Raw genomic sequence first — 23,534 nt, 5'->3', positions numbered from 1 at the left:
TGAATTCCTTATTTTTCCTATATTAAATCATTATTGTCAGCTTTCAACTATACTGCTTATTGTAGTGATTTGTGTGGGTTGAAATTACATTTACAGTCCAAAGTATACAGTGAAATGACTTATTATGTCTATTAACATGTCATCATTCATAGTAGAAGAACAACCTACTAGGAATATATACTTACGATATCACATGATTAGTCAAAGTTTGTGTTATTCTGGGTTGTAATGGAGTGGTAAGTACTCTTTTATCTTTAATTAGAAGTCTCTGGTTCGAGTTCTGGGTATGAAATTGCCTTTGTTAGAAAGCATTTTAACCCAGAATATGGAACTTTCCGGCATGAAGTCAGATTTAGTGGGGCACAAATGCGGATACCGGACACTAGGTGGGAAACCAGACAAAGATTATATATTGTTTTGATGAGTATATTTTCATTTTTGAATCACATTTTCTAATGAGCAAAAACCTTGGATCGTTAGAAAACAAAGTTTTGTTCTTTTTGTTTGTTAATGGACAGTGACTTCTTTAAAGCGAATAGCGTTCCAATCAGAGTGAAGCTGGTGTTTTACCAAAATTATTTGAAAATGTCAACTTTGTGACAACCATAACAAAACATCAAAAGTTTTTGAAATAGAAAAAACCAACGTATTCGGACTGTTAATAATATAGACGTAAAATTGAAGTAAATCCTTTTTTCTTTGTTTTATTTTTTTGTGGAAAAAACATGGAGCAAACTGATGACCACTACATTCAAATTAGTAAATACTAAGTTAAATCATAAGTGATAACATTCATTCAAAATTTGATAATTAGTGATAAAAGAAAAGAACTTAAGAGAAGACTAATCTTTGAAGAGGATTTTTTAAGTTCCCATATGGGTAGACTAGATTTTCATTTTCTTTTTATTCTTTGCCATGCCAACAACTTGTAGCAGAATAAGTACAATTAAAGAATAGGTGGCTTTCATTTATATTTAAGCAACAAGTTTGAATATTTAATTCTCTCCTAGTGGGACTTAAAAAGGGATGATTGTACTTTATGTTATAAGAAATCAAATTATGGTGAATGTCTACTCTTTCTCCATGATCTTCTCAAATGCTTAATGACATATTCAATGACATATTTCTATGCTTAATGACATATTCAATGACATATTTTTCTTCACTTTTCATGCATATATAAAAGCCTTGTAATAGATAAGAAAATACACACAATTGAAGAAGAAAATCTCTTCCTTCTCTCTATCTCTATTTCTTGTTCATATTTTACTAAATTGCTTTTATTTCATAACAACATGTCTTGTTCATGTTTTACTAAATTGCTTTTATTTTATAATACGTTATCAGCATGAATTGCTCATTTCATGATCTTCTACGTCAAGACTATGTAAATTATAAGCAGACAATGAGATCAAGTACAATGAAAAATGTCTTGGATGATAATACAAAGATAAGTTTTACATTCATCTAAACCCATTCATACTTTCATATCTTTGTATTAACTTTATGTGCAGTATTTAGTTAAAATATTTTTTTCAATTGTATCCACTGAAATAAAGAATTGGAAAGGTATGTCTTTATTTGCTACATCTCTTATAGGACAAATATAATATTCCAACGTATATATATGTTCTGACCTTTTACATACTATGATAGATAATTATTAAGGTAATTTAGTAATAATATTTTTACCATCACATGATGTATTTCATTGAAAGCAAAATTATCAAATATATAGGCGATTTTACAGTACCTTACAAATTTGGCATTGGAATATACAATCAATATAAACTCATTGTAGTTATAGTTTATAATAGTCACAGTTATGCATTAAGCCTTAAATATTTTTGCTGAAAACATAAGGCTCATTCCTCCGTATTGAATTTTTTTGGTGAAGTTCTTATAGTCTTTGAAATATAAGTGGTTATAGGTTATCTGTACCTTTCCCCTAATTAATTTATTAAAATATAAAAGTGATTGTATCATTTAAAAAAAATGGCATATATCCTAACTAGCATTTTTATTGCAGAGGAACTGTTTCAAGATTGAAATAGTTATATATGTCTTCTTGAAAGTTAATCTACTTATACCTATAATTATGAAGTAATAATATTTTAAAGGCTCGAGTGTGAGTCCTAGTGAATTTTGGCCTATTATGCCAAAGATTGAGGGTAAGACGATGGGTTCAAGTCCCAACGCACTATGTTGATGAAAAGACGGTGGATTCAAGTTCCAACGCATTATGAACTAGCATGCCTTTATATGGGTAAGACATTGGGTTTGAGTCCTAGTGCACCATATTCATAATAATAATAACTAAAAAAAAAATTATGAAAAAGCATGAAGCTTGTCCCACTTGATTTGCTCCATTCTTGAAGTGAATGTGATAGCAGTGCATGATAAGTCTAAATAAAGACAAGTGGTTAAAAAATGAATGTAGGCGTGCGAAAGGCCAAAATAATAATAGTTATCACTATGGTAATTATAAAAAGGGAGAACAAGATAATATTTTCCATCAAATGGGTATGAAGAAAAAAAAGATCATATTGTATGATTATACTCTATTCTTTGAAGAGAATGTGACTTGTGATAAACATTGAGAATGTATACTCATTCCTGAAAGTGAATGTGAAAATATATATGTAATAAAGATTATGCATAATAATGTACTTGTGCATGGTTGGATAAATACTACAACTCACCTCTAAGGGAGGTTTGAGACAAAGAAAGATAATGAATATATCATTGATCGCATACATGTGATACGCCAAATATATCAAGCCTTATGAAAGTTATTAAAAGCAAAATTAAAGCAAGAAATTATTTTGCTTATGATCATTTTGAACATGACAATTATTATGATATGATTTTCTTTGTGAATGAGACATTCATTATATGGATGGTGTGACAAAAGATCTTGTAGTACAAAAGCAGTTAAGAGATCTGAAAGAACTAATTTGTTACTATCCGAATGAATAAAATTGTTCATGACATTAATCTTGTAGTAAGTCTCAAAAGAAACATTTTGATTTACGAATATATTAGCCAAAGTAGTTGGCATATTGAGACTATAAATGAAAAGAATATTGAATATCTTTATATTACTATAATCATACCGAGTAAATATGAAATGTTACCTGACTTTTCTTCTATTTGTACTACACAAGTATAAGCATGATGATGTAATCACAAGCCACAAGTAAACTAGAGGTTTACTGAAATAAATATTAGTTGGCATGACCGGTTGACCATCTCGGTTCAATTATGATGCGAAAAATTAATTGAGAATTACATTGGCATATATTGAAGAAAAATATAAGATTCTTCAAGAATTCTCTTCTGCTGCTTATTCTCATGATATACTAGTTAAGGTTGGGATTGAATCTCTTGATTTATGGAACAAATAAAAGGTGATAAATATATGGGCTCAGTCACCTTCCATGTGGACCGTTTACTATTATATAATTTTAATAGATGCATTTATTCTATGGTCACATGTGCATTTGTTATCAACTTGTAGTTTGGCTTTTGCAAGATTGATTGCTCAAATTATTAGAGCACAGTTCCAGAATATAAATTATGATGATTTATCTTGATAATACTGGTTTAAATCCAAGTTGGTTTAGCAGAAATTGTATGCCTCCAATTATATCTAAACCATTGGTTATGAGAACAAAATTGCCAAAATAAAATTTGGTATGTGATATATTATTTAATATACAACAACACTTGTACGCATCTAGCCAAGTTATGATAAGTTCTCCCTATCACAATCGGTTCAGGGTCAGAAACCAAATAATTTCCATCTAGAAATATGAATGTACTATATGATTTAATTATTTCACCACAATACACAAAGATGGATCCCCAAATAAGGCTAGTGATATTTGTTGGTGACCCCAACAATAGGGGGAGAAAATGGGCAACTGAAAAAGTAATGTATGTAATGAATTATTATGAGTACATCTAGATTCTCGTACAAGAAAATGTGAACTTGAAGTTCAAGTGATAATTCATTTGCAAAATATTGCCAGGCGTATTTGCTGACCCAAAACTAAATGTCATATTCAGCTGCTAATGCTCCAAATAAAATAAATTTTATAATGAATAGAGTCTATGGCATGCATGAAGCATAATAGACTAATCGGTTCCAAAGATAAAACTCCTTGAAGAAGGAGATGAGCAAATGTTCAAGATGGTCATAATAAGGAGGCAAGTGCTCTAGAAGAGCACCACGACATAACACTTCATAAGACCTCATGGGAGAGGCTCAGGTACCTGAAGATAATAAGATAAAGAGATCTCAATAAGTTATGTCTTTATTGGGTAATAGTAGAACCGATATAAAATGATCGTTGACGATATTGTTAATATAATGTAGCGCTCAATATTATTAATATTGACGAGGATCTTGAGCTCAAATCTGTCATGAAATTTGGACAAATAAATGATTGGCCAAATAAAAAATATGCAATGAAAATTAATTTCACCTGAAAAATATGAAGTTGGACGGATAGTCCCAACATCTGAAAGTATAAAACCAGTGGAGGTATAAATGTGTTCTTGTGCGAAAAAAAGGTCAAGTCGATAAACATAAAGACGACTTGTGTCACAAATTTTTTTATAAATATCCTGGCATTGATTATATAGAGACATGTTCTCCTGTGGTGGATGTCGCCATTTCAGATTTTAATCTAGCAATACAAGAAAAACGTAATATGCATATAATGAAAATTATTGAAGGATTTAAATTGTTCTGAAGCATATTAAGGTTTCCAAGAAATTTATTAAATAAAGTTTCAAAAATCCTTATACGGATTAAAACAATCAGGGCGCATGTGGTATAATCACCTGAGTGAGTACATGTTGAAAGAAGGGTACAAGAATGATTCAATTTGTCCTTGTGTCTTTATAAAAAGATCTGGATCTAAATTTATTATAATCACCGTGTATGCTGATGATTTAAATATCATTGGAACTCCTAGGGAGCTTCCTAAAGCAGTAGACTAATTAAAGAAAGAATCTGAAATAAAAGATCTTGGAAAGACAAAATTTTATTTTGGTCTACAAATTGAGTATATGAAAGATGGAATTTTTGTCCATCAACCAGCATACACTAAAATAATTTTAAAGCGATTATATATGGATAAAGCACATCCATCCCGACCTCATGAAAATAATGAAGAGCTTCTTGGTCGCGAAGTACCATATCTTAGTGCAATTGGTGCGCTAATGTATCTTTCTAACATTACAAGGCCTGACATAACTTTTTCAGTTAATGTCTTAACAAGATATAGCTCTGCTCCTACAAGGAGACATTGGAATGGAATCAAACACATATTGCGGTATCTAAAAGGGACTACCGATATGGGATTATTTTATGGCAATGATTGCAGTCCCGATCTTGTTGGTTATGCCGATACTGGGTATTTATATGACCCACACAAGGCTCGATCTCAAACAGGCTATGTGTTTACATATGGAGACACTGCCATATCTTGGCGATCGATTAAGCAATCAATCGTAGCTACTTCATTTAATCATACTGAGATAATTGCTATTTATGAAGCAAGTCGAGAATGTGTATGGTTGAGGTCTATAATACATCTTATTCGAGACAAATGTGGTTTGAAGTGTGACAAACTACCCACAATTTTGTATGAAGACAATGCAGTATGCATAGCCCAATTGAAGGGAGGATTCATAAAGGGGATAGGACAAAGTAAATTTCACCAAAATTATTTTTCACACATGATCTTCACAAGAATGGTGATATCAATGTGCAACAGATCCGTTCAAGTGATAATATGGCTGATCTGTTCACCAAATCTCTACCGACGTCAACCTTCAAGAAACTAGTGTACAAGATTGGGATGCGAAGGCTCAAGGATGTGAATTGATACTCTCATCAGGGGGAGTTAATACGTGTTGTACTCTTTTTCCCTTACAAGATTTTGTCCCATTGGGTTTTCCTTGCAAGGTTTTTAACGAGACAACCAAAATGCGTATTTCTAAACATGTGTACTCTTTTTCCTTCACTAGGATTTTTTTCCCATAGGGTTTTTTCCTAATAAAGTTTTAACGAGGCACATTATCTATGAACATCCAAGGGGGAGTGTTATAAGAAAAATCAAATTATGGTGGATGTCTACTCTTTCTCCATGATCTTCTCAAATGCTTAATGACATATTCAATGATATATTTCTATGCTTAATGATATATTCAATGACATATTTTTCTTCACTTTTCATGCCTATATAAAGGCCTTGTAATAGATAAGAAAATACACACAATTGAAGAAGAAAATCTCTTCCTTCTCTATATCTCTATTTCTTGTTCATGTTTTACTAAATTGCTTTTATTTCATAACAACATATCTTGTTCATGTTTTACTAAATTGCTTTTATTTTATAACACTTTATAATTATTTGAAAAGTTTCAATTGAAATGCCAGGATTGGAATGTATTTCTATATCTGAAACAAAATTGTAATTGACAAGAAAAAAGACGAGAAAAAGGGATAGAATAATAATAAATATTACAAGATAAACGAGAATTATGACAAAAAAATAATCCTGAATTGCTAATTGATTATTGCTTTCTCTTATTTTTTTTCCTTCTGTTTGTCAAAATAACTCTGATTTATATTCATGTTGAAAGTGGGAGATTCCATAGCAAAATTTTGGAGCAATCATTTGGTGGAATTCCCATCAATTTTGTCTCGTCTTCAAGAACTTCCTTTCTCACAAATTTCAAAGAATCCTGCAAATCCAAAGAAAAAAAAAAAGGTGAGCCACAAAAGGAACTAACATTTTCTTATTTTAAAAAATTGTAGTCCTCATAATTTATTTGATTTAAGGTTTTTTTATTTGATTGGATTAATGTTTATTGTAGGGTCTATGGTGTACTTTGTTGAATCTATCTATCTATCTATCTATCTATCTATCTTCTTCTTCTTCTTCTTCTTATTATTATTATTATTATTTTTCAAAAGCGATATTTGTGAAACATATTTTTCCTCCTTTGGATAGGGAAGTTATTTTTCTCCAATCATGAGAAAAATATTTTTAAAATATTTAAGCCAATCAAATATCAAAAATTAAAAAATATTTTTCAGAAAATATCTTCCTTCGTACCAAACACACCCTAAGAAAGTGAGAAAATCCTGAAGGTTAGTTGCTCTTTTATTTTCATAACTTATTTTTTATCAAAAGGTTTTGGTAGAGTTAGTTGTTCTTTTATTTTCACTAGTACTTATTTTGTTGAAGGTTTTGGTAGAATTAGTTGTCATATATTATTAATTGTATGTTTAGGTATATTGCCAGTGTTAGCTTTTATGTAGACTTGGCTGTCTATTCTCAACTAATGATGGTGATTAATGGAAGCTTGTTGAGGTAACCACTTCAACTACAAATTTTAATTTTCTTTTCCTTTTTCTTCAGCACACAAAACACTTGCATATAGATGTAGGAATTGAAAATTTAGGTTTTAAAAAAAAACATTTTTCATATTTCAATTTAGAAGAGAAATTTAGTGCAAGATATCCATTTTCTTGAAATGGAGAAAGTGGGGATTCACATAGTTAACCCCCAATACTTTTGGGACTTATGCGTAGTTATTAGGGCAAAGATCACTTTTAGTTCGCGGCCGAAATTATTTATATCAGGTAGCCACAAAAGTATATATAATTTGTATATTTTTTGTACATAACATAGAAAATAAATACAAATACAATATATATATATATATATATATATATATTTTGGTTATACAGTGTCATTTTTTCGTTATTTATTGTTGGTGTTGTTATCAAAACTATTTACAAAGTATTCTCCAATTAATGTCATTTGATAAGATCAACTTAATTAAAATGACTTTTACCAAAGTTAGGGCATGTTCGCCCATAAAAAAAATTACTTTTATTTTATTTTTATTTTTTTCGGAATCAGTAGTTGACCATGAAATTTCATATATAACGTGAAGTTGAATTTTGAAATTTTTCGAAAATTTGAAAAAAAATCCAAAAAATTATTTTTCAAAATTTTCACTTCAAATTACTCACAAAATTTAATAACAGCTTCAAATTGTATTCATGTAAAAAAACAACTCTAATTATTAAACATTATTTTCACTTTTTATTTTTTTATTTTTTTTCACAATTCTTATGTCCAAACGCCCACTTAATTAACTTGAAAAATTGTATAGTAAATAATATATACCTGAGAAGTGTCTTGAATAGAAGAAGTGCGACCCCATCTTTCTGGATCCCAAAGAATTGAACTGTTAAAAGCAACACTTGAAACTCTAATTGGAGGCCTTTCATCTGTTGAATTATTTGCTTTCTTCAAATGCCACCCCATAACTTCAGATGAATCACAAACTGGTCCCTCTATTATCACTTCCTTCTTGTTTGCAGATAATAATGCCATTGGCCATGTCCCAAATCCCCTGCAATTTAAAACATAGGCCATAAAATCAAATATTTCCCTTTTTTGGTTCTCAAAACCGTTATGTGACCTGAAAATCACAGGTTCAAGCTATGAAAATCGTCTTTTATAAAAATACAAGGTAGCGTTGCATATAATAAATTTAATATGATCCGGCCCTTCTCTGGACCTGTGCAATTTAGTGTACCAGATTGACCTTTTATTTATTGTCAAGCCAACAACAACAACAACAAACCCAGTGAAATTCTACAAGTGGGGTCTGGGGAAAGTAGTGTTTACGCAGACCTTATCCCAACTTTATGAAGATAGAGAGGTTGTTTCATGTAGACACTCGGCTCAAGAATAGAAAAGAAAACAATAAACAAATAATAGCATCAACTTTTATTTTTATTGTCAAGCTAAAATTCTAATAAAGAATGTATTATAGAGTAATGAGACTCAATGAGCCATGTGTTTGTATAAGTTGTCAAAGATTTTCTTGGATTCTCCCTTTATAAAGACATAATACAAGATGCTTAATTATTTAAAGAATCTGTGTTAACACTTACGTTTAATAAAATTAACCAAAATAATATGAAAAAAGAGAGTTTGGATATGATAAAACTTATTCTATTAGTTAGGCTTGATTTTAACATTATAATTAGCTAGCTGTTATTGATGCTTGTTTAAGTAGTAATAAGACCTATAAGAGCCAAGAAAATGAGCCCACTAACTTAGGATTTGATCAAAAACTACTATTTTTTCATGTTATTTAAATCTGCGGGGCAGAAGTTCCCCAACTAACACTTACTTAAATGACTTGAGATTATCCAAATGATTCGTGTTTAACTTATCTACACTAACCACATAAAAAAAGCTTCAGGTCATTTAAAAGATGACTATAGCTAACCGTTTATAAAAAGTGCGACTAGTAACCTGGAAAATAAGATATATTACCTACTATAACATGTTAAAACAACTTGAATGGTTATTTTTTCTTTCAAGAAACTAAGTAGACGTTTGGACATAAAAATTGTAATTTTTGAAATGATGTAGTATTTGGAGTTATGTGGAAAAACAGTATTTGGAATTTGAAATTATGTTTGGACATGCAATTCACTTGAAAAAGTATTGCAGTTTTGTGAGTAGGGAAACCAAAGTTTATGAAATTTTTTAAAAAGTGGTCAAAATCACTTTTTTGGTTTTTGAAAAACTCATTTTCGCAAAAATTTCAAAAACTTGCAAATTTCATGGACAAACATGTTTTTGCAAAAAAAATAGAAAAAAGGGAAAAAATATCTATGGACAAACGGGTCCTAAGTTAAACGATCACATAAACTCCTACATACAAAAAGAAATTGCAATATTTATAATGGAAATGATTTTTAAAAAAATATGGAGAAGTAGAAATTAAGAAAACTTACTCAATTGCTCGAAGTTCATCAAAGAAGCTGAGATCATAGACATTTGATAGGCTAGCAAAATGAACAATCCCACTTAACTTGTGATGTTCAATGTGATTAAGAGCCACATTTCTTTGATGATCCACTTCTTCATGTATATTAGTGAAATTCTCCTTAAAAACCAAGTGCCTATACATAATTCCAGTTTTCCTAAGTATTTTTGATACATTTGAATCCTCAATTTGTTGCTCCACAACCACCCATAAAATTGGTTGTGGAATTAATCTCAATGTGTTTGATAATCTCCTTAGTAGCATTCCTCTATTTTGATCTTTCGCGCTCGTTGGAGTGACAATAATTAGTAGCCTTCTCGGATTCAAGAACTCACCATTAGCTTCCTCTTGTTCTTGAACTTGATCTTGATCCTGTTCTTGTCGCTCTTCTCCTTCTTCTTCTTCTTTTTCTTCTAAGACCTTTTCTGAATGTCTCGTATCGTTTAAGTTAAACCATTCTGATGCTACTGTTGTTGATGTTTCGTCTAACAGAGGTTTATTGAAAATCTCACTTTCTAATCTTGAATGGTGCAACATATTTGGTTGTGTTTGATTTGATTGAGGAATTTTAGGAATAGCAATATTCCTAGTGGAAAACAATGAACCTTTGCCTGTTGGAGCAAAGCCAGTGAAAAACCCCATAACAAAACAAAGAAGAAAATGAACAATTGCTTTCTTCCATAGTTGCACTTTTTTCTTTGATCTTTCTAAAGAAACCATGATTTAAAATGTGAAGAATCTTGGTTTTCTTCACTAAGATGAAAAATATAAGGAAATGATGATGCAATAGGCAAGGAAATGTAGCATGGAAATTATATATAACTAATATGGTTGAGAAATGAGAAGAAAAAAACCTTTTTTTTCTATCAATTTGGTGAAAAAAATTATATAGGGAGCTAACAAACATATAATTGAAGGTGTTGGTTGAATAAAACAAAGTGTTAGTTGTTTTCTCAATTTTATTTATTTTATTGGGTGAGGGGTTTTGCTTGAAGTAAAAGAAAGAAGAAATAAAGCAAAGAAATTAATCATATGCAGAAGGAAATAAGTTGCTTTCTATACCAAATAGTAGTTGAGATAGAAAGCTCATACACCTAAAATGTCAAGTTTTAGGAAGCAAGAAATGATTTTCCTATTTGAAACGGCATGCACCTGCTATTTTTCATATTTTTTTAATTTAATTGAATTATTTAAGCAAGTCGGTGACAATATAAATTTATCAAACTCACCTAAAGTATATATTTTGAAGGAAACTGTCAATTATTACTCACTTAAAATAGGAGGCAAGTTTAGTTCATGAACTCATTTTGATACTTAATTAGAGCGTTAGTCAATAATAGACACAAATTAATTCCTAGTTCTAGTCTTTGTTTTTTTTTTTGCTAGTCTAAAACCTGAAAAAAGAAAGAAAAGAAACTAGTTAAGGATTGAGAATTTTTAACTACTTTCTTTATATTAACCCCCGCATGTTTTCTCGGTAGAGCTCGTTGTACGGAGCTTGCCTAATACGGTTTACCTCTCCAGTGTGATTTGCGAGCTATTACACCCAAAGAGTAGCAGTTGCAAATTCCCTAATTTACCCCAAAAAGAAAATGGGATTGAGAAATTTTAACTACTTTCTTTATAAGAGTTTCTGTTAAGAACTTGTGTGGAATACAAGCAAATAAGGTGGCAAATCTCATTCCTCTTGGAAGATTAAATTTTATTAGGCTCAAACTTAGGTAGTAAATTAGCGGTGCATTAGCGGATAAACTAATTGAAATGGATGGTGCGAGTTTGTAAAATGCTCGACAAACTGCTAATATTAGTGGCGCATAAACTATGTTCGTCAACCAAGTTTGTTAAGTGGGTGTAAACTTATTAATCAAACCCAAATTCTCTATGATCCATCAATCACTTATTAGAAAAGAAATTGCGCAAATTCTTCGTTTTTATCAAGCCGGTTACAACATTCCCTCTCTTCCAGTAAAACAAGTTCTGAATCTGCATTTAACAAAGGAAATCGGTTCCTTTTTTATCTTCAGTAGCATCTTTTGTTCTCTAACCACACAATCCATATTATACACATAGGAATTGACATCCATAACTTACTTCAAGAAAGTCATCTATGTTATAATAAGGGGTTGTTTGGTATGATGGATAAGCAAAAATAATCCTGAAATAAAAATTTAGTACTCCTTATCCTTTGGTTTGGTCACTAATCCTAGGATTAAAAATAGTACCGAGATAAATTATACTTGCCAGAGGGTGAAACAGTAATCCAGGATAAATTATCCTACGGTAAAACAGTAAAATTGACAATCCCAGAATTAATACAACATAGATAACTAATTCCAACATAACTTGTCTTCGACCAAACGACCCCTAACGGTAATGTTAAGGGAGCAATTAGGAACATGTATAGTCTCTAAACTGACCAAAGCTCATGATCTGGCAATACCATACCACGGTCAAAAGGTACAAAAGCCCGAGCAACCAGACTTGACATAAATTTAGCTACTGGAGCCATTCTAAACATGTCTATAAGTAGAATCCTAAATAACCAGCAATAATTTCAAAATATTTCAGACTAATCTATAATTTATACTCCACTACCAACCAATCAACACAACTTGCTTCTTTATTAAATGTCATCCTTTTATGTCCCTATGCCTAATAATGTTTTTCCAGGAACTCAAATTATTTCCTCAAAAAGATTGATATTCCTAAGACAAGCATTCTTCTTATCATCTTGAATAAAACAGCTAGTGATATTCCTACATAATAGTGGAACTGCAGGGAAATTGAGTACCAACTGCGTTGACTGCAGTTTGCTAAACCAACAAACAGCTGTAGTCACTAGTCTCTTTCTGGCCTCTGTTGCTGTTAGTCTGTTACTTTCTATTGTCTCTTTTCGTCTTCTTGAGCCGAGGGTCTATCGAAAACAACCTCTCTACACCACCAAGGTAGGGGTAAGGTCTGCGTACACATACTCTCCTCATACCCCACTTGTGGGGTTATACGGGATTGTTGTTGTTGTTGTTGCTCAAGTTGTAGTCTACGAATTAAAAAATGTCCCTGCAAGTAAATTTTCTTGGAAACTTACTGGCAATAGTGATCAATCTATACCTGGTACTGATTCTTTGGCGATACATTTTGATTTTGAATAGCTTCAATTGTAACTGACCGCATGTAAAGATGAAGGTGTGCATATCCTGGCCACCCTATAACTCTAGCCAAATAAAAAAATTATGGACAAAGTTTTACTGGCTATAGAGCCAATTGTCACTTACCTGCAGACTTCAGGCTGTCCAAAATTTACCAAGACGCCGGGCAGCAGAAAGAACAGACTAGTGATCTAACATGGATCTGTTTTCAACAATGTCATACCTGGAGGCTGGAGCATAGAATTATTACTGATAGTTTTGTATAATATAGCAACTCCATGTCTAAATCTCGGACATGACATAACAGTGTCGGATAGCCAAGCTTGAGATCATCATTCAAGAAAAGATAGCTGGTGAAAGTTTCAAACTAATGTGCTTAGATACATTCAAACTAGTGTCATTCTTTTACCCTCCATTTTCTCTTTACTAATTTTCGACATGCCATATTGTTTTACTAACATCTCATTATATAGTTTCCTTGATAATGCATGTCGTAAATCTAATTAACACACAGAATTTGAGAAAAGTTTTCATGCAAAAAATTGGCTTGGCCTCGGAGCTTAAGTATGAGGAATCAACAAATAGCACTGCTATTCTCAAAATACTAAAATCAAGATCTTCATATTCACCAAAATCATAAATAAAAGATGCATCGGATAACAAAACTATCATAAGAAAGTGCTATAAGATGAACCACTATAGGGGATAATAAGTACTTCACAAGCATAACGATAATGCGCTTCCCTCCACCTCAACACTTCTCAAACTTTTAGGTGGCCAGGATTTGACTATACTGCACAAAGTCTAATGTTATAGCATCAAGATTACATGGAAACTCTACCTAAAGTGGAGTTGCTGCGCAACACGTTTTAGCTCTGGTTCATCTTATATTCAGCACGTTGATCTCTCAATGGTGGCAACTGAGACAACACCCAATCTGGTGAGTTATCGACCCAAAGCCCAATACCAGTATTCTTGTGCTTAAAATCAGGTGCTTTCTGATTCAACTTAGTAGCTCTATTATCCCACCATTTATCAGGATTTTCCAACAAATCTTTCCAAGAATCCACCTCCTTTCCTACTCCTTTAGATTTCGGAACATATACATCAAATTCAAGTCCTTCAACTCCCTCAAGTACCCACCTCGGCGCATTCTCAAGCCACAATGCAATACTACTACTATCCTTCTTCTTGAAATCAGGGTGCCTTGCTTTTACAATCCCATCTAACTTTGCCTTCCGACAATCCCACCATTGTTTCGGATTCTTGATAAGGTCCCTCCATTCATCACCTCCCTCCGACTTACTCCCACCACCCGAATTAACAACAGAATCATCATTTTCCAAAGTAGACAAGCTAATATCTTTCTCATTATCAGAATGCTGCTGCTTAGTACTACTTTTCGGATAAACAAACTGTCCCCTCGCCTTTCGGGGAGCTATTTGTTTCAGACCTTGAACAAAGTTAACATTTTCAGCAACAATATGAAAAGAGAACTTATATTTATCCATAATTTCACAAGGCATTGGATCCATAGAAAACTTCCCAGAAACATAAACAGAATCATTTTCCTTTACATGACAAGCCACAACATGAGCTAAATCACCAACAAACACAACAGGAATCATTAAAATAGAGTTATTATTACTATTATTATTATCATTACTCTCATGAGCAAGAATAGTACCAGCACAGTAATTCCCATCAGGGGAAGTTTCAAACTGAATTGGGGTTTGCACAAAACCAACAAGATTGACAAAATTTGCAACTTTTGATTGGTAAGGGATTTCACTTGGCTTTGGCCAAGAAGATATATTTTCAGCTTCATTGGTTTCAATTTTTGGAGGGGTGAGAGAATAAGATGAAGAGGGTTCTTGGGGTTTTGGGATTTTGGATTTTCTTGGGGTGGTTGTTTTAGAGACAAATCTTGAAAAAGATTGAAAAAGTTGGCATTTTTTGGGGTATGAAGAGGAGGATAAGGTCCTATTTGCTATTGTTTTTGTTAAGAAATTCATGGTTGAAATTGGGTTTTAGAGAAAGTCTGAATTTTTCATATAGTGATTAGGTTTTGTGTGAATTTCTGAAGATGGAAATGATTTTATGGGAAGAAGCAGAAGGGTTTTCTGCTGGCAATACTGGGGTTTAATGTTTTTGGTCCAGCGAATTGGGAATGTTTGCATATTTATGCTAGCCTCCCTAAATTTCATATAATTACAATATTCTACCTTTTGGTTTATTTTCTTTTGCCAAATTGTTTTTGTTATGGAAAATTCCTTTGGGCCACACCATTTTTCGCTACAATGATCCAAATGGGGTTATTAAAGTAAAATCACACCCAAATTAGGATTTTCGGATAAATTTTATACCGAAAATGCCCTTCCCGTTAGGTTTTGAATTTCTCTTCATGATTCCCTCTCATCCATTGAATGTTTGTCTTCCCAATACATGAAAAATATCAAGCATGCAAACCCTCTTTCCTATAAATGTATTTTTTCATCTTTTTTTTTGTAGTATACACGTATATATTTCGAATTTATTCATCTATATACATATATTTTTAGAGAAAATACTTCTGTTTAGAAAACGTATTTCGTATATCTTTCGTACATGTATACGAAATATCTTTCGTGTTTCGTATATACGTATATGTATTTCGTATATCTTTCGTATAATAAGGTCTTCAAAACCCTACTATTTAAACAAACCTAGATGGCCGAAAACATACTTAAACAAACCTAAATACTTGATTGTTTCTTCATCTCTTAAACTCCTATGTTCTTCTAAGTGTGAGTGAATAGATTAAGGAATCAATAATGGTGCAGTCGAAGAAGAATAGTGCTTCAAAAATATATGTTGTATTTTCTGGAAAAAAGTCAGGAATATACTACTCATGGAGTGAATGTTCTCCTATGGTTATCGGGGTTAAGCGTAGCAACTTTCAGTCTTTCAAATCTCACGATGCGGCCATATCTGCGTTCAATGAATTTGAAAAATCAATTGAAGGTAAAAAAAATCTCAAATCTATGGTTTTTGTTGTATTTTGTGGTAAGAAGTCGGGATTATACAAATGTTGGTTTGAGTGTGTTAATATGCTTGTTGGAGTCGAGGGTAGCTGCTTCCAAGCTTTCCAATGTTATGATGAAACCTTAGAAGCCTTCAACAAATTTCAAAATACATGTTGTTCACAGGAAGAGTCATCTTCAAGCTCGGTCGTTGAAGAAAGTGAAGAAGTGGTAACAAATAAAAATGTAGCAAGTGCTATTTCATCTGCTATGTTAGCGGGAATATTTATTGGGATGAAGCTGTCAGAAAATATTGCAAACTAATTATGTCAATTTATTTCTTATTTTATCCTATATTAGAAAAGTATTTGCTATTTTTCTTTGGTGTGCAAGAGATGAAGACTTTGTTTTGCATTTTGAATATCAAGTATTGTATGAAGTTGGGCATGATTATTTCATGTTTACTTTATTCATTATTTATGAAGTTCGAATTTTATGACTTTTTTAGTATTTCGATCCTGTTTCATGCAAATTATTCCAAAAAACAAATCTGCATTTTGTACATTTTGTATTTTGCCAGTGTTGTACATGCATTGTATTTCAAATGGGGTACAATGCATTATTTCATAAAAAAAAATTTCAATGAACACTACTGTTTTTATTCATTGTATTTGTCATAAGCTAAAATCCAACATCCTGTAACAACAAAATCTTCAAGGGAAAGATCACAAATAGTACTAGTTTCGTTTGTCATAAATGTAATATTGCATATTGGAAAGGTTCATATTAATGATTCGAGAAGGAGAGAGAGAGGGAGAAAAAGTAAAAGAACTTCACTATATTTATACATAAAAAACGTGTATTGCTTTAGGCTCGATAATATTTGGAACCAGGGGATAAAGGAAGCAAAAATATTTTAAAACATGTAGCAAAAAATAAGAACCAAAAGTAAAGGAAGCAGTGGGTAAAGAAATACGAAATAAATATTTTCATTGATTAATTGATACTCTTTAACATATTCCAAATAATATTTGGAAGATAATTTTAGCATACCATGCGACAAACATGGCATGCATAACAAAACGACTTAAAATATCAATCTTTTACTCTACTCTGTCTTTTGATTGACAGATTTTGATGCCTTAGAGACGGCTTCTGTAACGACCCGACCGGTCGTTTTGAGCTCTAGCGCGTCATACAGTGGTTTGAGACCCTGAGCAGCTTCACTTCAGTTATTATGACTTGTACGCGTGGTCGGAATTTAATTTCGGGAAGTTCAGAGTTGATTTGGAAGAAAATTCTAATTTCGAAAGCTTTAAGTTGGAAGAATTGACTAAGGTTTGATTTTTGAGTAAACGACCTTAGAATCGGGATTGGAAGGTTCCAACAGGTTCGTATGATATTTTGAACTTAGGTGTATGTCCGTATAGGATTTTGGACGACCCGGGAGCATTTCAGCGCATATTGTGGAAGGTTAGCATTTTGAAAGAATTTTATAAATTTGAGTTGAAGTGAATTTCAATGATATCGACGTCTGTTTGGGATTCCGAGTCTGGGAATAGCTCTGTATGATGATTCCGGTCTTAGGAGCGCGTCCGGATGTAGATTTGGAGGTCTGTAGGCCATTTTGGGGTCATTTGGGCGAAAGTTGAAAATTTGGATAATTTTGAGAAGTTTGACCAGGAGTGGACTTTTGATATCGGGGTCAGATTTCGATTTTCGGAAGTTGGAGTAGGTCCGTAATGTCAATTATGACTTATGTACAAAATTTGAGGTCAATCGGAGGTGATTTGATAGATTTCGGCATCAATTGTAGAAGTTTGAAGTTTCAAAGTTCATTAAGTTTGAATTGGAGGGTGATTCATGTTTTTAATGTTGTTTGAGGTGAATTGAAGGCTCGACTAAGTTCGTAATGTGATTTGGGACATGTTAGTATATTGGTTAAGGTTCTGGGGGCCTCGGGTGGGTCCCGGATGGTTAACGGAGCAAGTTTTGGACTTAGGGAATGGATGAAGTGCACCAGTTCTGGTGTAACTGGACCTGCGAGGTTAGGGCTGTAGGTGCGGAGCCACAGAAGCGGCCATGAGGGTCGCAAAAGCGGCCATGAGGGTCGCAGAAGTGGCTTAGGCTGGGAAAGGCTGGGCCCGCAGATGCGGTCGATTTCCGCAGAAGCAGGACCGCACCTGCGCACGTGGAACCGCATGAGTGAAGGCGCAGAAGCGGATGTGGGCCGCAAATGCGGAGTTGAGGGGTATGAAGGAGGATCGCAGAAGCGGTAATTTGTCTGCACCTGTGGAACCGCAGAAGCGGTCAATGGACCGCAGGTGCGAGAGGTCGCTGGGCAGATTGTTTTAAAGAGCGAGATTTGGCTCTTCTTCTCTCATTTTTCACTTGGTTGAGGCGATTTTGGAGAGCTTCAAGGAGGAATTTTCATCAAGCAACACAAGGTAAGTGATTCCCACCTATTGCAAGTTAATACTTGGATTACATATGGATTTAGACTTGAAAATTTGTAAAAATTTGGGATTTTGGTAGAAAACCTAAAAATTGATATTTTTGGATTTTGACCATGAAATTGGATATGGAATTTGGAATAAATTATATATTTGAGTTCGTGGTGTCATGGGTAAAGTTTATCTTCAAAAGTTTTTAGAATCCGGGCACGTGGACTCGAAGGTGATTTTTATCGACTTTTCAAGCAGAATTAAGAATTGTTGTAAACTGAATTATAATGAGTATTAGAGTATATATTTATGGGTTTACACATTTATTGACTAGGTTTGGAGCGTTGGGCATCGGTTTGAGTTGTTGGAAGGGCTTGGGAGCCGATTATAAAATTTCGGAGCGAGGTAAGTCTCTTTTCTAACCTTGTAAGAGGAAACTTACCCCATAGGTGAACTTAATTAATATGTGTTGTTATTTGTGGGGGCTACGTACGCACGAAGTGACGAGAGTCCGTACGTAGCTACTATTCCTATTTTATGTCCGGGTAGTTTTAGGTTTACACCATGCTTGTGGACACCGTTATTTGATTATATTTGTTAACTGTATCAAATGGAACTGAGTTGAGGATTTTTAAGGATTTAAAAGCTTCGAGTCGAATTGTCTTTATTTTGAAAATAATCAAGAAAGTGTTATGATTTATTGATAAATTTATATTTGACCGCGTCGCATATATGATTCGCGAGCGGAGTAATAGATGCATCTATGGTTCGCGTCGTTCGACCCTCGGCAGTGCACAATTTACATTTATGTTGGATCGGGCCGAACGTCCTCGGTGGTATTTGTGTGTGATAATAGAACTGGAAGTTCCTTTTATAATTGGTATAAATTCATTTTTTGAAAGATTATTTGTTTTAAATGAAGGAAGTGATTTGGGTCCTTAAATAGGGTGATGAATTATTCAGTTATTTCTTGTTCTGAGTTTTATTGTTATATATATCATGCTTAATTAGAAATTCATATTATCATATTGTTGGCCCTTAGTAAGTGTCGAAGTCGACCCCTCATCACTACTTCTTTGAGGTTAGGCGAATACTTATTGGGTATGCGTTAATTTATATGCTCATGCTACACTTGCTGCACGTTTTTGTGCAGGTGGATATATGTCTAGTTGCCTTGTGGGCACAGAGGCTCGGTTATTGTGGGGACTTAGGTGAGCTGCATTCCATATTACGAGTCCGCAACCAGTAGAGTCTCCTTCAGAGTATTTATATTTTTCTATTCAATTTGTATTCCGTACAGAGGTTATATATTATTTTATATTCCTAGTTGATGCTCATGCACTTGTGACACCAGATTTTGGGCGATTATGGGTTGCATTGTATTGGAATTTTTAAAGATATTATTATTTATTTTGTAAACTTCATCTTTTACTATTTAATTGAAGAAAATATGATTTCAGAAGTATTAAAAATGAAAACCAAATTAAGTATTTATTTTTGGCTTGCTTGACCGCATTGTCCGGCGCCATCACGACCTTTAATGGATTTTGGGTCGTGACAACATGGTATCAGAGTACTAGGTTTACTTAGGTCTCACGAGTCATGAGCGAGTCTAGTAGAGTCTTGTGGATCGGTACAGAGACGCCTGTACTTATCTTCGAGAGGCTACAGGACTGTTAGGAGCACTTCCCTTCTTGATTCCTCATCGTGTGATTCGATTCCTTTGAGGCTTATGCCTTCATTTACTTCCTATTCAGTCTTATGCGACGTGAAGCGCTTGTTATAAATTGGGAATCGAGGAATTTTAATGGTACTACAGATGTGGTGCAGGATGTTTCTCCTTGCATATTTTATTGGGCTATTGTCGTCGCCTCGCGGAAGGTCGTTCTGCTGTTGCAGCTCAGTGTCAGCATTACCTAAGGTTTCGAGATTTGGCATTGATTGTTATGACAATTCGTGCGTTGCTATCGCACCGTGTTTGTGTAATGGTAGGATGCTTGTCTATGTGTCGAAGCAGTGAATGACTTGGAAAAGAGGTTTACTCCGTACATGATTCAGAGATCCAGTATTTTATTTCCAGCGAAGGAAAGGCAATCAGACTATGAATGTTCAGGTTTGGATTGACGAAGTGACGAGACTTGGTATTTCGAGCATGGTAGAATTTTCATCTTTGATTTGGTGTAGTCGCCCTGGATTGAATGTGTTAAGTTCGTCGGTGTTATGGTCTTCATCAATTTGCCTTCGGGCAAGTTGGTGTGAAACAGTACCGGGGAAGCGACTGTCAGAGATCGCAGTGTGCGGTGGTTCAGGACCTAATCGGTGGTCCGACTGTTGAGGGCTCAAGGAAGATGATCTTCGAAAAGGTTTAAAGTTGGTAGCGATCTATTGGTTCAAGTGCTACAGAGATAGATATTGAGTTAAGGCAACAACTGGGCAGCGAAGGATGAGGATGGACATGTGGGGGGTGTCTTGCGGTGGTTAAATTTCTAGAAGGCCAAGTGTGAGAAACAGAAGTCGGGTAGTTGCTTAAAGGATAGGGTTTGACCAAAGTGGGAGAGTGGCAGTAGCATATGGTTTATGTGGTAGGATGACTATACGCCTTGGGAAAAGTTTAGAGTGATTAGGAACTCATGGTGGATAGTGACTAAGTCTACAAACTTAATTTGGAATATTGGTTGCTATACAAAGACGGGTTGGATACGACGGAAAAGAGTTGTATGATATGAAGAAGGATACAATATGACTTTGGATTGGAATGTATCGTCGCACGTTTAGTTGATGTCAATGGGGAGTGAACGGGCGTGTACAACTAGTGAATGAGCACGGGCTCAGGATGGTTTAAGGATTTTATAGTACTTGTACTCGGTATAGCATTGTTGGAATATGTCGGTATGGAATTTCCACAGGTGGGTTATTTCTGGTGAGCAGGTTAACTGTTGCGTGGTGTTGATCAAACTTCTACGAAGAATTTTACTGGCTATCCGGTAAGAGGTCGAATATGTAAATATGGCTAGTGATTCATGGCATTCATTAAATAGTTAATAAGAAGATTTCGAGGAATTTGGCGGGTCGATTGCGCAAGGTCATGTTAGTAAGGAAGAAGGAATCTTGGTGGGTTCTAGAGTTATGTTATGGTAGCTTCAAGCTAAGTGGGAGATCCCCACCGTCTATGATTGGATTGCATGGTTATCTACTTGTGAGGTTTCTGGTTATCGGCATGTTGGTGGGTTATTACGACTAAAGAAAGAGGACATCAGTGGTGATTTGAGCCAAGGATTTGAGGAATGTGTGCTATAATTGGTCTTATCGATTCATGTTCAGGCTTTGGGAAGACTCGGAGTTTATGCTTTGCGTCGATGTGATTTACAAGGAAAGTGATTCAGCCAGGTGCTTCTTTGAAAGGGTGTTCATGTGCTAGCAGGGCCTTAGGGTTTGATTATATTCGGGACCAAGTCAGAGTGGGTGACTCTCACCAACGGTCCTCGTGGATTCAAAAGTTAAAGTGTGGTGCCTAAGAATTTCGAGCCCGTAGTATGGTTAAGTATTGAGCTGTTGCAGCGGATTATAAAAGGGGCTTGGAGTGTTCTACGTTATCTTTGGGTATGTGGTGTAGCAGTGGAAGAATGGGAGAAAATAACTTCGAAATCATAGGGAAATTATCAGAATGAGTGTACTAATTGAAGATGCGAATATGCGCACAAGAAAAGTATGAGATGGTTCGTGGGTTTTGGAGACAACGTGGTCTCGTGAAATAAGGTCACTCAGGATGAGTGCGGATTTGGGTTCATGATGTTTTGAATGGAGCTATCATTATTTCTAGGGCAAGTCCCGAGTAAATTAGAAGAAGTGGCTCGGTTGGTAATGGTTGAATCAACACGGTTATGGCAGTGGCCAGTTTCTCCAGGTAGTTTGTGGCTGTGCACTTAGGCTTGAGCGTCACCACAACTCGGTTGATTTGGGAGGTATCCGATTTGTATGGCTTTGTTATGTAAAGGGATTTCCGGAAGAGTTATGGCAGCTTAGAATACGACATGAGGTTGTATTTTCTGCGGTTTGGGAATTCAGTCACGTGTGGCGATGGTCCTCCTGAAATGAGTTGAGTAAAAACTTTTCTATATGATGAAGTGTTTATCCTATTAGTGGATCAGGGGTTATTATGGAATTTTGGTACTCTCACGTATTGGCATGTTAGGTGCAGCGAGCGGCATGGGAAATTGGAAGCTAAAGATCAAGGTTGCAGTTCTGTGTTGACAAGAACGTCACGAGCTCGGATGATCAGGGAAGAATTTGGATGCTTAGAGTGAGTTGGTATTGTCTTTAGCGTCACCTGAGATCGGTGTCCTGTGTAAGAGGCTTTGTGTACTGATTGCGGCTTCTTGATTTGCCTTACAACATTAGTGTGACCGGTGATATGGATGTGCAGACTTGTTACCAGGTGCGAAGGGTCGTGGGAGTGTATCCCATGAAAGATTGTATAAGTGTGACATGTAGTCACTTGATTGATTAAAGATTTAAAAACCAAGTATGGAGATTGTAGTACTATCGCTAATGTGAGAATTTATGCCTGAAGGGCGCTCAGTTCATTTTGTTATGGAATGTGGAAGTTTGTTCCGGAATTGACGGCCATTCTTATGTGTCGTGAATAGGTTGTTGTGGGTCCTTGAGAGGCTATTTAGCAAGCATGGTACAATCAGAATCGGTTGAGGTTCGTGGATGGATCTATATGTGAATGTGGGCTCTATATCAGGCCGGATATGCTCATCTCAGCATAACGTTGTCTTCGAAAGGGTCTCCGGGCCTTGGATGTTATTCCTGTCACCATCTATCCCGTGTAATCTATATTATACCAAGTGGGTTGTGAGGTGGTTTGATTATTCGCACTCGTATTGAGATCCCATATGGTTTGTAGTATTATGTGAGAAGGATGGCTCTCGAGATGTAGATCATATACCGCACCTTAGTTGTGCTTGAGTTTTATAGCGTATGACGCTACCCGTCTCCCCAGGATTTGTATTATGCACTTGGCGTGCTTATGGTTGATATTCGGGCATTTCGTGAGT

General features: G+C 34.6%; 2 protein-coding genes across 2 annotated transcripts; both read right to left on the bottom strand.

Moving 5' to 3' along the window:
• Nucleotides 1-6,506: 6,506 nt before the first annotated feature.
• On the bottom strand, nt 6,507-10,746 carry LOC107764680 (beta-1,4-xylosyltransferase IRX9). The gene is made up of 3 exons (XM_075230862.1): nt 9,851-10,746; nt 8,220-8,448; nt 6,507-6,762 (listed from the first exon to the last, which is right to left on the bottom strand). Exons 1-3 carry the CDS (start codon nt 10,600-10,602, stop codon nt 6,649-6,651), a joined length of 1,095 nt encoding a protein of 364 aa, XP_075086963.1. The 5' UTR covers nt 10,603-10,746; the 3' UTR covers nt 6,507-6,648.
• Nucleotides 10,747-12,152: 1,406 nt separating this feature from the next.
• LOC107764681 (protein OSB2, chloroplastic-like) lies at nt 12,153-15,174 on the bottom strand. Its single transcript, XM_016583284.2, has one exon. It carries the CDS (start codon nt 15,041-15,043, stop codon nt 13,898-13,900), a length of 1,146 nt encoding a protein of 381 aa, XP_016438770.1. The 5' UTR covers nt 15,044-15,174; the 3' UTR covers nt 12,153-13,897.
• Between the last annotated feature and the right edge of the window lie 8,360 nt (nt 15,175-23,534).

This window comes from Nicotiana tabacum, chromosome 2 (assembly GCF_000715075.1).
Source record: "Nicotiana tabacum cultivar K326 chromosome 2, ASM71507v2, whole genome shotgun sequence".
Lineage (NCBI taxonomy): Eukaryota > Viridiplantae > Streptophyta > Magnoliopsida > Solanales > Solanaceae > Nicotiana > Nicotiana tabacum.
The sequence above is the reverse complement of the archived record's forward strand: the minus strand, read 5'-3'. Positions and strand labels throughout refer to the sequence as shown.

Excerpts from the sequence above, each read along its gene's own strand:
- LOC107764680 (XM_075230862.1), bottom strand. The coding sequence starts at position 10,602 with ATGGTTTCTTTAGAAAGATCAAAGAAAAAAGTGCAACTATGGAAGAAA. Across the intron at positions 8,449-9,850 it reads GATGAACTTCGAGCAATTGA|GGGATTTGGGACATGGCCAA; the intron begins GTAAGTTTTCTT and ends TTTAAATTGCAG. Across the intron at positions 6,763-8,219 it reads CTATTCAAGACACTTCTCAG|GATTCTTTGAAATTTGTGAG; the intron begins GTATATATTATT and ends TTGGATTTGCAG.
- LOC107764681 (XM_016583284.2), bottom strand. The coding sequence starts at position 15,043 with ATGAATTTCTTAACAAAAACAATAGCAAATAGGACCTTATCCTCCTCT.